At 37.4% G+C, this 14,192-nt stretch overlaps 4 protein-coding genes across 6 annotated transcripts in view; 1 reads left to right on the forward strand and 3 right to left on the reverse strand.

Moving 5' to 3' along the window:
- Positions 1-6,028, reverse strand: part of Pde6 (phosphodiesterase 6) — a 44,716-nt gene extending 38,688 nt beyond the window's left edge. For 2 of the 3 annotated variants that reach the window (XM_068301388.1, XM_068301386.1), the window contains exons 1-2: positions 5,353-6,028; positions 2,405-2,425 (exon numbers count right to left, since the gene is read on the reverse strand). The gene's annotated coding sequence lies outside the window, so the exon portion shown is untranslated. The remainder of the gene's footprint in view (positions 1-2,404; positions 2,426-5,352) is intronic. The other variant, XM_068301387.1, reaches the window with a different exon arrangement.
- A 1,066-nt stretch (positions 6,029-7,094) lies between these two features.
- LOC137585601 (uncharacterized) lies at positions 7,095-7,932 on the reverse strand. The gene is made up of 4 exons (XM_068301434.1): positions 7,857-7,932; positions 7,756-7,794; positions 7,597-7,685; positions 7,095-7,534 (listed from the first exon to the last, which is right to left on the reverse strand). Exons 1-4 carry the CDS (start codon positions 7,914-7,916, stop codon positions 7,168-7,170), a joined length of 555 nt encoding a protein of 184 aa, XP_068157535.1. The 5' UTR covers positions 7,917-7,932; the 3' UTR covers positions 7,095-7,167.
- Positions 7,933-10,196: 2,264 nt separating this feature from the next.
- LOC137583934 (uncharacterized) lies at positions 10,197-11,546 on the forward strand. Its single transcript, XM_068299128.1, has 2 exons — positions 10,197-10,463; positions 11,016-11,546. Exons 1-2 carry the CDS (start codon positions 10,197-10,199, stop codon positions 11,544-11,546), a joined length of 798 nt encoding a protein of 265 aa, XP_068155229.1.
- Positions 11,547-13,366: 1,820 nt separating this feature from the next.
- LOC137585611 (sarcocystatin-A-like) lies at positions 13,367-14,018 on the reverse strand. Its single transcript, XM_068301447.1, has 3 exons — positions 13,877-14,018; positions 13,705-13,811; positions 13,367-13,642 (listed from the first exon to the last, which is right to left on the reverse strand). The coding sequence occupies exons 1-3, from the start codon at positions 13,934-13,936 to the stop codon at positions 13,444-13,446; spliced, it is 366 nt and encodes a 121-aa protein (XP_068157548.1). The 5' UTR covers positions 13,937-14,018; the 3' UTR covers positions 13,367-13,443.
- Positions 14,019-14,192: the final 174 nt, after the last annotated feature.

The following is a 14,192-nucleotide window of genomic DNA, read 5'->3' on the forward strand; positions in this document are numbered from 1 at the left end:
CCATGGCAACTGCCAATCGAAAGAGAGAGAGAGAGAGCGAGCGAAAGAGACAAGTATGAAAGAGATCAAAAAGGCAGCCAACAAATTCATGTGTAATAAAATGCAATTTATGGTTAATTCATTTAAATGCAGAACAAAAATATACAAAGTACAAAAACCTTGCTATATTGTACATTCAATTATGTTAATTAAATGCGCAATGCAAAAAGAAAAAGTAAAACTGTAAAAAACACGAAAGTAAGGAGCAACCAAGTTGAAATTGTTGACCAACCTGGGTTGACTCTTTTATGTCGCACAATTTAACCAGCTGCAGGATGCCAAGAAGAGAAAAGGGAAGCAGGCACAGAGGCAGAGGGAGTGACAAGGGCACTGGCAGTAGAACGGTTAAGCTAAAGGTAATGGCAACTTTTTGTGTTTATTTATTTCTGGTTGCTCTTCCTGTTGCTGCTGTTGCCGCCTCTCAAGCACACACTTTTAATCCTAATTAATCCTTTTTGCTAAAAGTTAAAGTCGCCGCACAGTGGACAAAAATCTGTTTTAAATGTACATATCGTAGTCTTTTAACCTTCTATTAGCAGATTTAGGTCAATTTTTCTAATGAAATCTAATATTTGTTTTCTTATATTATCTTCTTTCCTTTCCTTCAGCTCTCAAGTTAATCAAAAATCATACGATTTTTCATATTTGTTGTATACCATTTTAGGCCACAGTGCACTTGTTTTCCAAATGACCATCCAAACCATAATGATGTCAATGATAATTATGAATATACTAGTAATGACGATGATTAAGGACAACAAACGACAGTGAAACACTTGAAAGTTTGCAAAAGCAAAAATGTCGACTTGTTGGCAAATTAACTCAATGACTGACTCTTGTGGAATAATTTAATTATGCTGAGACGAGGGCATAAATAAGTACGAGTAGTAAAGCCGAACGCTTTTAAGCCATTTGTCGTTGTTGGCAACTTGGAAAACAAGGGTCAAGTTTTCCCCTAGCTCTAGGAAGATGCGGCCAGCAAAAGTTTTTATTTGAGGGTTAATTTTCGTAAAAGGTTATAGCAATTAGAGGAATAAAAGTCTGACATTTTTCACCTTTCACACTGCAAATGCATTTTAACCAGTTCTAGTAGTTAATAATGAGCTTATCGTGATGAGGTAAGCATGGTCTATTCCCATGCCAAACATTAGGCTTAAAGGACCCAACCCTTGCGATATTACACCGATATAATGTGTGTGTGTGTGCTAGTAGTAGTTGTCACCCTCATTTGCCTAGCACATGCGGCGTATGCGTAATATGTGTTATTATCTTTTTTATTTAGTTTTATTTTCATATAAGTAATTGCCACTTACTGGGCTATGAAAATATAATTACGTGGCGACAAGTCCACGTGGCTTTTTCAAACTTTCTAACAGACAACAAACACGCGTAATCGATATCGAGTCCAGGCTAATGTTTTAAGAGCCATCAATGGAAATTATCGTTTGCAAACAATGTGGTTATGGTTTAGCCAAAGCAAAAGTCATGTTTTTTACTTCCAACAAAATAATCGACCAAAAATAAATGTTGGCTAAAAATAGAAAAGCCAAACAATATAATACCAAAAATCGGTGGCAGGACAAATCTATATGTAACTATGTGAAGGGGTGGCTTTGTTTCTGTGTGTGAGTTTACAAAAAAAAAACACTTCTCAGCTAAATTTATTCGTTTGGCTGGGACAAAACCTTCGACAATAATAATTTTACCAAGAGACCGGCAAAGAACCAGGCAAATGCAGAAGCTGCGTTTGTTTTTATCTTCTTTGCTTCGCTTTTTTATTTCACTTTTTTTCTATCTTCTATCTGTTATTTCCGCCAAAAAGCAAGAGTCAGCTAGTGCCCGGGCCACAACAGAGGGAATCAATGGCTGGCTGGCTGATGCCAACTACTAAACGTGGCATAAACTTTTTCTCGAACAACAAGCACAGGAAAAAAATAGTAAAGACATAGAATGGCGAGAAAAACATGGCTCAAAGTGGGTAAGACGGATAAGCGCTGCACAAAACGGCTAAAGATGAAGTTTTTCATCTCCCCTTCTTTTCTTCTTTTCGCTGTTGATTTTGATATTTTGCTCTACTTTCCCATTGAACACAAAATGGCAACTAAAACTCTAAGGAGAACGAAGGAGAATGCAAGCGAGACGGTTGCCCCCAAAAATATTGAGCAGGTTGTTTCCTGGCCAAGGCCCGGATAAAGTTCACGTTGGCTAAAAGGCAATCTGCTTTTGATGGCATTTCTCAACTAAAAGATAGTAAAGTCTGCTGTTTTCTTTTTGTGGGTTAATATTAATGATAGTTTGTTTAGTGGATCAACTTTTTTAAGCGATCATAAAGCAAGTTTATAAACTTTTTCTTATAGCAACTTACCAATTTATATTTTTATGATAACTGCAAAGAAAGAGAAAAAACAACATTAAAATGAGATTTTATTTTAATTAAAGATTCAATTGAAAATAACTACTGACCAGAATCTGGTAAGCATATTAAATTATTCAAAGCAAATTCATCCAAAAAAGCAAAGGAAAAGAAAGAAGGATACAATATCAAATGTAATTAAATGGTCTTGGCTATATATCTTTGGCAATAATTTTGGACACACGAAAACGAATTAGTGTCAGTTTTATCTCAATTCCTTTCTCCCTCCCACTCTCTGTTTTCCTTTCATTCGCAGACTCTCAGAGTGGAATCAATAAACCAGAATAAAATGCTCTGACCATGGGCCATAGAACTGTGAGGCGTTTTAATAAATGAATTGCTGATTAGATGAAGTTGGTCAATGCCCAAGACGACCGAGCGAAACGATAACAAACAACAACATGAAATGCAAAGAATGCCAAAAGAATTTGTGTAACACAATAAACTTGTGAAAATTGGGACAAAGGGAATGGGGTTCAGTTAAAGAGACATGGCTATAAAAGCAACCAACGGACAAGGTTAAACCAAAAGAGGCACACAAAACACAGAAAACTACGAACAAAAAAGATATCCGAAGTGCCAGGCTAAGTTTGTTCGGTTGTCCCTTACTTATGATACCCTCGCGAATTTTCATTCAGAGGGATTAGTCCCAAGGGTGTCGTATGATATAGTCAACCTGTCTAAATCGAAAAAATTTTAGACATTCGAATAGCCTTCGCCCTTTTCTTAATTTTTTTAAAGTGATAGAACTAAGAACAGCTTGAACTCATCTTTAGAACAAAGAAGAGTTGAGCTCACAACGGCAATTTCCTTAAAGTTAACTGCGAACAAGCGTCACTGCCTCCAGTCTAAAGACAAACAGACATAGTTTAGTGTTTTAGGATAGTTGTGCAAGAAATTTTTAGCGACAAGTGATTATACCCACTTATCAAGTTTATATAGAGAACGTATGTCACCCAAATGCTGCCAAGAAGTGGTGGCAAAAAGTGGCACAGGAAGCAAAGTAGAATGAGAAGTAGCCAAGCCAAAGGGGCAAATGGCACTGAGAATGACGGGAAGAATAACAAAAAAACAAATGGCCCCACGAAAAGCCAATGAACGTCAGTTCACAGGGACAGAGACAGCGAGACATTAGGCAAACTGCGCCAAGCAGGGCTCACGGTTTCTGAACGGGCGAAGGATTGTATCGGGTCCCGCAAATCGGGGGCAACGGGGCAAAAAGAGTGAGAAAGGCATGTGAGAAACGCTATTGAGAAAATCGCCAGGCAGCTATTTATACCGCACAAAACACAAAAGCACAAAAAGAGAAAAAGTAGAATGGACCTTACCGAAACAGGTCCTTTAATAAATCCGCGCGACCTTAACCCTTCCAACTGGTGATAAAAAGGTAAATTTCGCGAGAACTGTAATGTGGCTTAGCTTAGCCAAGGGTACACCGTTTCAAGTGTAACTTCTTTTATCTTTAATTGTACTTAGTACATTGTATGAACTGAACTTAACCTAATACAATGGATCTAAAAGAATTCTTAAGCCAATAAGCCTTAGTTGGAATCAGAATACTCTGCTAGATCACAAATTTCGATTTGTAAAATTTGGTTGATTATTTATGTTAATATATCATATCCCAAACACAGTTCAATCTTATACTAAACTTCTCTTTTAAAGTTTTTTTTGTTGCTTGGTCTCTCTTTAGTTTAGTAATTTCTACTTGAGTTCAATAAGAATGTCACGTTCTACATTAGACGAATTGGGGCAATAACAAAACAGCCGATAAAGCCGGATAATACAAAAAAAAAGAGAGAAACAAAAACAGATGAAAAAAAAATATAAAAAATAAGTCAATAAATTTGGCAGCATTTTTTCAAAACAATTCTTTTGCCCTAACACGCGAAGACAGGGGAGAGAAGTGTGGAAAAAAATAAAAAGACTTGTGACAGTTGTATTAAGGTGGATGATTGTTTGGCCGAAAGAGGGGGAGCTTCTAGCTAATGGTTGGGGTTGAGGCGATGGAGGGGCTAAGCAAGTTGATATAGGCCATGCTGTTCATAAAAAGAAAACAAAACTTAATGGATTTCACAGACACTTTGACTAAGGCTGACACATACACGCACACACATACTTAGACGAAAGAAAAAGCCAGCCAAAGGAAAATTGTAAGTGAGCGCGCGAAAAGCGGGAAAATGCTTGCAAACGACTAACTTTGAAGTAATTTGCTTTAGAAATTACACGTTAGAGCAAAGTTTTCTTTTTTTTTTGCGCTCAATTTTTTATTTATATTATTTTGGAAGCAAAAAAGTTGCTAAAAAGTTAAACTCATGCTTACACACATTCTCTCTGTGCGTGTGTGTGTGTTTTTGGTGGGGTTCTAGTATTCAAGGGTGAAACATTATAATTTTCACATTGGGCTTTTAGGTGGGTTATAGATAGGTTGAATATTAGGGTATGTGCTAGAAGGAAGGAGATGAAGGGATCGGAAAGGGGGTTACGACTAATTTGTGTATTTCTCGGTCTGCGTGTATGTGTGTTTTGTATTTGTATTTGGTTTTTGGTTGAATTTGTTTACCCACTCAACACTCAGCTGAGCTGAAAGCACACACACACACACACACACACACACACAGACAAACACATGAACACTTTAGCATTTACATGCATTTGCAATTTTGTTGTTATATTTATTTTTTTGTTTTTGTTTTTACGCGTTTTGTGTTTTTGTCTCGTTTCGCATTGACTGATAACACGCGCTAATGCTGCTGCGATAACGGTAAACTGCTTATGCACATACATACATACATATATAGAAATGTATTTGTGTTTGTGTGTTTGTATTATTGTTGGGTGCTTATTAGAAATAACAGCAAATGGCAAATTGCTTTGCACTGCACTTGACAGAAACATACCTACAGATGATTAACTAATTTGTTTAATTTATATTTTACTTTGGTTATTTTTGTTTGTCTAATGTTTGTTTTGTTTTTGGTTCTTTGATTTTTGATTTTGAGTCCTGCAAAGAAAGTATTATGCAAAAACATTAGTTGCCTTGTCTTTACATTTGGCCTTTCCTTTGCTTTCCTTTTCACTTGTTTTTTTTATTTTCTTCTTTTTCTTTTATTACAACCGGCGGCAAAATTTCGATTCCACAACACGCGCGCACGCACTGTCTTTGGTGAGCGTAGCAAATATAGATTGGAGAAGGGGGGCGGCGGGTCGGGACGGTTTTTTATTTTTGTGGGGCGGTCACTAGCCCGACAGACACACGGCCCACGAGTTTTGCACAGCACGACGACAACTTTAACACTGAGAACCTGAGTAACGGAATTCTCTGCCTGGTGCCTGGACTGTGTCGCCAAAAAACATACACACACACGCCCACGCTCCCACAGAAATTTACGCTCTCACTCTCATCATAACAAATTCGGTTGCTGCAGTTGGCGAGGGGGCGACAGAGACAGAGGCAGCGGCAGCGGCAGAATACTCGTAAAATTTCAAGCGCCGGCTCTCTTTTGGTTATAGTTTGCAGCTCGTAGCTCGCATGGAGCTGCTTGGCCTAGCTTAGATGCGTTGCTCCAGTTGGCTTTGGCGCCCAGGCATCAACTGATACGGCAGCAGCAGCAGCAGCGATAGCAGTAAAATCAGCAGTGGCTATGGCAGCGACAGCGCACATAGGGACGCCGAGCCGTTTTTTGAGCACTTAAGTCAATTTTTAACAGTTAAATGTTTTGATGCCACTTTATAGATAGAACATCAATGCATATTTTTGCATACTTGCTTTTTTAAATTTTTTCAACACTTTCGTTTATTGCAAATTGTTGCTTGACTTTGCGTGTATATAACTTTTGAAAGAAGAACCTTATTGATAAAACTGTAGATGCAATTGAAAAAGTCGGGCTTGTACTATGCCACGAGATGCCACGCCCATTTTCTCTAAAAATAATTGCAAAATATATTTATTACCTCGCGCAATGTAATGAGACTGGAAATTATTATTAATCATACATTTTTGAATAAAGTGCTCAAAAAACGGCTTGGCGTCCCACAGTGCAGCGGCAGCAGCAGCAGCAGCTGTGCTTTCGCTTTGTTTACAGTTATTTGACGCACGCCATTTACTTACACACGCTCTCTCGCTCTCTTGGTGTTGAGTACTCTCCGCCTACATTATGGGGAGCACATATGTATGTAATTGGGGTTGGCACTTGGCTCTAGTGTTGGTTAATGCAAGAAATTTTTGAATTTCAAATTGTTTACAACTTCCATTTAGTTGGTCTGCATTCTTAGCCCGCACAGAAGAAACCATGATGAATTGGTAAAATAAATAACAAACGGAAAAGGGATTCTCTTAATTTTTACGAAATGCTGTTGATTCTTCTCTCACGTTTTTTGAGATGTCATTGAATATCCATCTAGTGAAATAATTCAACGTTCTGCCATAAATTTAAATTCTTTAAAGAAGAACTGCTTCACAAGTACACAAGTATAAGTTTACTATTTTAGATTTACAAAGTTAAACCACAATACTCTTTCGAGTGTTTGGTAGTCTCTTTTTGAAAATCAGCGCAGGCGCTATTAAAAAACAAAAGACATAGCCTTGGCATATCCAACAGATGTTGCTGCCATTGATTAGACCCAAAGCAAAATGTTTGTGCCAGCTGATCAGAAGAAAATTTATTAGAGCATACATTTAGGCTAGCAATTAGAAATTGTCTTTCGAATTGGAGTCAAATTAATTCACTGTCTCTGGTCAATTTGGTGTCCTGCTGTTCCTGCTGAGATGGCAATGTTTCCGCTGTTGTTTCACCCAGGCCCTCACTGTCATCGTTCTCTGTCTCTGCGGTGGCTTCGGTTTCCGCTTCCGTTTCACGTACCCCGTCCTCACAAACGGTCAATGGCTTCCGCTCCAGCAGAGGACGCGGCATGCGGCTTAGAAATCCCGAACAAAATGTCTGAATCGATTCACATTGACCGGGCGCATTGGTAACCACAAATGCGCACGTCTGGATAATGTCATGTGGAGTGTTGTCCATGTACTGAAACACTATATGCTGCTCCTCTATGTCGCCATGGGTTACCAACTTCCCTTGCAAACTGTTGTTTATAAGGGGAAAACTCTAAATCATTGTCCATTGCCAGTGCAATGTGTAACTCACCCAACAGGCTCGCCGGTAATTTTCATTTCCACCTCCTCATACTTGTTGCGAACATAATCAAAGCGTTCCACTGCATCGGCTGCTTCCATCTTCAATTAAGAGTAAAAGAAAGTTGTTAAGGAAATATCTAAATTAAGATTTAATAATGGATATACTTACATCTTCTATGCAATGATTCGGTGGTATACATATTGACAGCTATCGAGAAATTGAGAAGAGGTTTATTTACCTAGATTTGTACATGTTTCACTTCAACTTACCACCTGTCCAGTGAATAAAACTAATATGATATATAAATAAAGCGTTATAGTTAGTCTCATTGTTAATCCAAGCAGTGATCAGGTTCAACTGACTAGAGAATCACTCGAAACCAAATGGTCAGTCGCATTGAAGTTTGGAAAATATTTCCATATTCATTTACACTTCCATTGTTCTCGCTTCGCTTCGTAGTCAAAAGTTAGTAGCACTGACGTCATAATAATTAAAACAGAAAATAATGACAATAATACAATAAGCGAAAAGCTCATCATGCAAACCCAATAAAAATCTCACGCTAAAACAAACAAAACATAGCAAAAAATTTAAAAAAAACAAAATAGAGAGTGAACTTCTAACAACAAAAGTTTGTAGGCGTTGGAATTTCCTCTTATATTATGTGGACCATCTGTAAAAAAAGCTTTAAGAAGTCTTCTGTTTAGAATTAGAATTAGACACAAGTTATCTTGAGATCTATGTAAATTCTTCAAATTGGTATAAAAGGAGTCGTTTTTGCTTTAGAAATCATCCACACCAAGCAGTTCTGTCAACAGGTCGGAAAAATTAGAGCCATATAACCATTTGCTGTTGGTCTCTATGTTCATGTTAAAACACCAAGTGCCAGAAGCTTCTTTTAGACTGACTTGGTTGTCGAGAAATCCATTTTAAAAATCTTCACCTTAGCGAGTCTCCAACTTCTACCTATATAGTTTCAAGGTTTATTTTTCCGATCGCATTATCCTCAGCGATGAACCACATACAATTAACCATCAAAGCTGCTTTTACGGCGATTTATATACGGGAGCTTCTTATGAAATTAACAAATTCGTTTAACAAATATTATTTGAGAAAAAATGTTATTGCGAAAAAATTCAAATTTATTGAACTAGATCAAATAAGACTCCAAGAATGCCATACACAAAATTTAAGGCCAACTGCGTAAATATGTAACCACGAACGATAGACGATTCGGTATAAAAGGGCTGAATGTTGATGAGTTTGCTGCTATCCGTCGATCATCCGCAATTATGAAAGTCAGTGCCTTAATTCTCGAATGTGCCATCGTTTTGGCCATATTCTATGTGAGAGATGGCGACGCTGTGGCATGTTCGGCCACTGTCACAACTGACTGCACGGATTGCAGCGTTGCCGCAAATAGCGATAATGCAGACTGCACAACAACAACAACAACCACGACAAGCACAACTACCACTACAACCACAACAACAACAACAACCACTGAAGCAACAACATCATCCTTAACCGCCACCACAGCAAAGACATCAAAATCCAAAGCAAAAAAGAAAAGGTTTCGTATCAAAGACCTAAAGTACACAAGGCGATATCGTATATATGTTAATCGAAGTGCTAACAGGAGAAGGATCAATTTCAGAAAAGGAAACAAAAATTCAAAGAAAGTTAATGTGATTATTGGCTGAATTCTAGTTTGTGCAATTAAATAAAAAACAGATATACGCATATTTCTTTGTTTAACATTTGTAATTATGGGAGACTTGGCTACATGAAAGTATTGTATCCAATTAAAATTTTAATTCTATGCAGGGGTTATCTAAATAAAAAACTTCTCTACTTACTTTTATTTTTACTGAAAATTTAACCTTTCGATATTAATTAAGATACAACTAGTCAAGTGACTAAAATACTGCCTTTGCCGACTTAAAATAAAAGTTATAAGACAACTTGAATTCCTATTGAGTTTCTAAGCTTTAGTTACGAAATTTGATACATAATCGCGTATACGCAGAGTGGACTTCCAAGAATAGACAAACATTTTTATATTGTTTTGGGGGAAATTGTCTACAGTTGAGTCGAAAATTAAACGACAGCTGCATTTATGCAAACAAAACGACGGGGACATCTCGTGGGTGGCTGAGTGAGAAGTCTTTCGTATTAAAAAGTCTTACAAAACACAAAAAATTTCGATAACAAAACTTAGTTAAAGAAATTGTTAAAAAAACTAGGAGATTCAATTCGCTTATTTATCGATTAAATTTAATGATTAACAAGATCGATCAACCTGATATTTCTGTTGGCCAGTGTTGACTTTTTTTAATTGTAGAGAAAATATATAATTTTGTCAAATTTAAGTAAAAACAAATTAAATAACATTTGTTGCAATGTTTTCTATTGATTCAAAAATCAAACAAAAGCTGCATTTATTTAAACAAAATGATGGGGGCATCTTGTGCAAATAGATTGCAAATGGTATAAAAGGCGGCGCACTTTAGGCCAGAATATCATCCGTTTCGAATACCTTGAGAGAGATGAAAGCCGTTACGATTTGGAGTGTTCTAGCCATATGCTTGATAAGCATAATTTTGGCAATGGGGCAGTCCACTACAGGCACTAGCAGCAGCTCTAGCACCACCACCACGACCACCACCACTTCAAGCACTGCGAGCTCCTCTTCTACCGATGCAACTCCCAGCTCAAGCTCTGAAACTTCTTCCGTTGAATCCAGTACCTCGACTTCGCAAACGGCCGAACTTACAGCGGAAATCAACACTTTGAAATCAGAGCAAACTGCATTGAAAAATAGGGCTCAAAAAGCTAAGCGGCAAGCTAAGAAATCAAAAGCAAAGGCACGAAGAGTAGCAAACAGAGAGAAAAGGAGAAATCGAAGGCGAAGAACACGCAAAAACAGGGGATAAACGATCTATGTATGTGGCAAAATTTCCCGACAATTGCAAATGTTTCTTAAAACTTCAAAAATTACAACTTTTGGTGAAATGTAAAAAAATAAATAAATAATATGAACATTATACTCAATGACTCAAATGTATTTAGAAAATGGTAAGCGAAGATACCACTTAAAGAAGCTTAATAGTTACCAGGATTCAAGTCCGAGCAAAGAGAAATATATTGAGATATTTTGCCACAAAGTAGGCAACAGAATTGCAGAAGCAATACGGAATAAAGTTTCATAGTCGTCAGCTTATTGCGAAAAGGTGTAAGATGGCACAGCTCGGAGATCTTCTGTTTAATACAAAGATGTGCGTTGAGTTTCGATTGAAACAGCTAATCAAATATTGATTTTAATAAACAAAAACTATATCCATCAAAAATTGTTCTCTGAAAGAATAGCTATTTATTTGAATATGAAGGTTTAATATATTATTGGATGAACCTTTCTATTGCCACAGCTGACTGGCAGAAGAAAATTGGGTATAAAAAGCAGAGCACCTGCCACTAATTCATCATCATCATCGACCATCAGCTACAACCTGATCAAGATGCGAGTTTCAACATTAATTCTGGGTTTCACCCTTCTAGCCATACTCTATGTGAGAGAAGCCGATGCCGTGGCCTGTTCCGCTACCGTGACAACCGACTGCACGGATTGTACCGAAGCGGCCAATGCCAGTGAGGCAGATTGTGTAACTACCACCACGACAACAACGACAACCACAGAGTCTGGAGCTTCAGCAACCCCGACAACTGCCCCAACCGATGCTAATGCATCATCCACCGAGGCTTCTCCTTCGAACACAGAGCCCAGCTCTAGTAATTCAGGTAACTCTGACACTAGCCCCTCCAGCCCCAGCAGCAGCAATAGCAATAGCAACACCGCAGCCAGAAGGAGACGTGCCAGGCGTCGCCAGCGGGCACAAAGACGCAGGAGGGCCGCCAGGAGGAGGAGGAATCGCAACAGGAGGAACAACCGATCTGATTAATTGATCAGCTTAAAACTAAAATTGTTGTGAAGAATTAAACGAAATGGAAATAAATAATAAACCTAAGACGCATTAATCAATAAGTTGTTTCATTTTTTTCGATTCATTCATTTCTTATATCAAATAATCACAAAGTCCTAAAAAGTATCTTGGGCAATCGATTTTTATATGATACGAAAATATTATTCTCAAGTGCATTAAAATCTGCCTGCGAATAATCATCCATGAACTTAACTTTTTCAAACTTAGCCTAAATTGGCTGGGAATAATCTATAGTTCTGATCAAAAATATATTAATATCTTTACTATAAACTATTAGTTAGTTTCTTATCAATAGACGATTAGTATTCCAATTTTATTAGGAATACTTAAACAAAAAGCTAAACAATAACTTTCTTATTTGAATAAATGCATTGGGAATAGCGAAAAAGAAAACTCCGAAGCGAAATCAAAAAATCGTTTTTTGAAAGCACTTAGTCATTACGATTAGTTTTCGATTATTAATCTGCTTTAACAGTTTCCAATTTGGCTAGATTGGCAGACGTATCTTCTATGAGATTGACGCATTTGTTTAGTAAATATTGGTAGCGACATCTTTTTATATGATAATCGAAATTAATAAGAAGAAGCGACCAAAATAAAACATAAATTTAAAGCCAACTGCGTAAATATGCAAGCAAATAAAACCAATACGAAATGTTGTCAAATTTGTTTTTATTTCTCGATCATGAATGTCAGTGCCATTTTGGCTTTATCTAAAATTCTGTGTAAATTTATACCAAGGCAGACCAACTAGTAAGTTGGCTAGTAAGCCAAGCCCCCTAAGAAGAATTCTTAGCGCGTGCCTTCTAAAATATTGACTGTGTTTCGTTTGTAAATATTGTTTTAGCAAATTTTTGATAATATTCAAAAATTAATTGAACTAGACCAAACATAATTTAAAGCCAACTGAGTAAATATTGGGGCAAATAGAACTGTTTCGGTATAAAAGCACTGAAAGTTGTGCGATTTGGTTCATCATCTGTCGATAATCCGCAATTATGAAAGTCAGGGTATTAGTTCTCGAATGTGCCATGATTTTGGCCATATTCTATGTGAGAGATGAAGAGAGAAGATAACTGATTGCACGGATTGCACCGATGCGGCAAATGCCAGTGAGGCAGATTGTGTAGCAGCCAGAAGCCCTCAATACCCCATCGTTACCAGAAAGAACAGCGACGAAAGATCGAAGTTTCAAATTCCCATAAATCTTACATCTCTAATTCACTCAATTCCTTAACGATTTCAAAAAGTTATAGCCTAATGTTACACTACTTAAAGCTTTAATCAAAAAAGTTTACAGCCGATTTTTGGACAATTTTAACAGGTATTGATCACGACTTTGTTATAAAACTGGCTTGCGAATCGGTTTATATATTTTAGACTTTATAAAAAATTTAATACCCATTGAATATTGGCATTAAAAGCAGCTAAAAGGGATATTTAAGAACTCTTCAAAAGTTTGGCGATCTTCTAAATTTCTAAAGTTTTATACATAGGCATGGGGAGAAAATTTTGGAGAATTTTAACTAATCCTTAACTCTTCTTTTTCTCTTTGCACCGATTAAGAGAACGAAAAAGTTATATGTTTTGCTATAAATAAATATTATTGTTGTTGATCGGATTTGGTTAATTAAACCAGTTCCAATCAGCCTTGTAAGTGTGTGTGTGTGTGTGAGTGAGTGAGTGTGAGACGTTTATTTGTTGACATCATCTTTTAGTTGTCGCCTAAGTAACTAATTAAGTAACGCCTTTGGCCCCGCCCTCAAGTGGTTAGAATCTTTTCGTTGTCTGACTGCGAATGCAAACTTTATTTCAATGTCATGGGAGAGGAGAAGAAATCGTCCGATGCTTTTCTTTAGGCACTGTGACTTTTCACTACTTGGGGTTCTGGTGGACAATTGAAAGTGACTTCAATGCCATTTGGCAACCAGGGTCTGGACCAGATCTCGACATTGCACTGCTTGGTCTTGCTCTCACCATCAATCAGTTCCACTTCAAAGACGTATTTGCTACCTGCGACAACTTGATGGGTGGCCGAAATGATTTTACCCAATCTGCATAGAAATTAACGTTAGTTCAGATGTTTGCTGTTATTTCATTAGACGATTCGACTCACTTGTAACTGGGGCCATCGCCACTGGACAATTTTGATAGAGAGTTTTTAAGAGTCTCCTCGGCTTCTTTCAGCCTGTCACCTTCCAATTTACTAATGCCACCGGGAATCTACAAGTATACGATACCAAGGACATACAAATCATTGAACCTTTCCCATTATCAAAAATGCTTACGTTATCGGCCGCCACAAGAAGGGCCAGAGCCAAAACAAAGATCACTTTCACGGCAAACATTTTGTTTTCCCAAGATTGAATGGATTTGCCTTCTTTAAACACGTCTCACAAAGAGCTTTTTCACACTGAATGCTTAATGTAGGAGAAGTGGCCGCTTTTATAGAGTCCGAGAGGAGAATGACTATATCATCATTTACGTTTGCGCTCATCTATTCTTGAGCAATCTTTGTCGCACAGTGGGTTGCTGCTCATTAAAAGTTGGGATACCGGCTTTTATGGATAGGTTCTTGATTAATGAATTATTTTACAATAAATT

This window comes from Drosophila tropicalis, unplaced genomic scaffold, assembly GCF_018151085.1.
Source record: "Drosophila tropicalis isolate 14030-0801.00 unplaced genomic scaffold, ASM1815108v1 contig_878, whole genome shotgun sequence".
In the NCBI taxonomy this organism is placed as follows: domain Eukaryota; kingdom Metazoa; phylum Arthropoda; class Insecta; order Diptera; family Drosophilidae; genus Drosophila; species Drosophila tropicalis.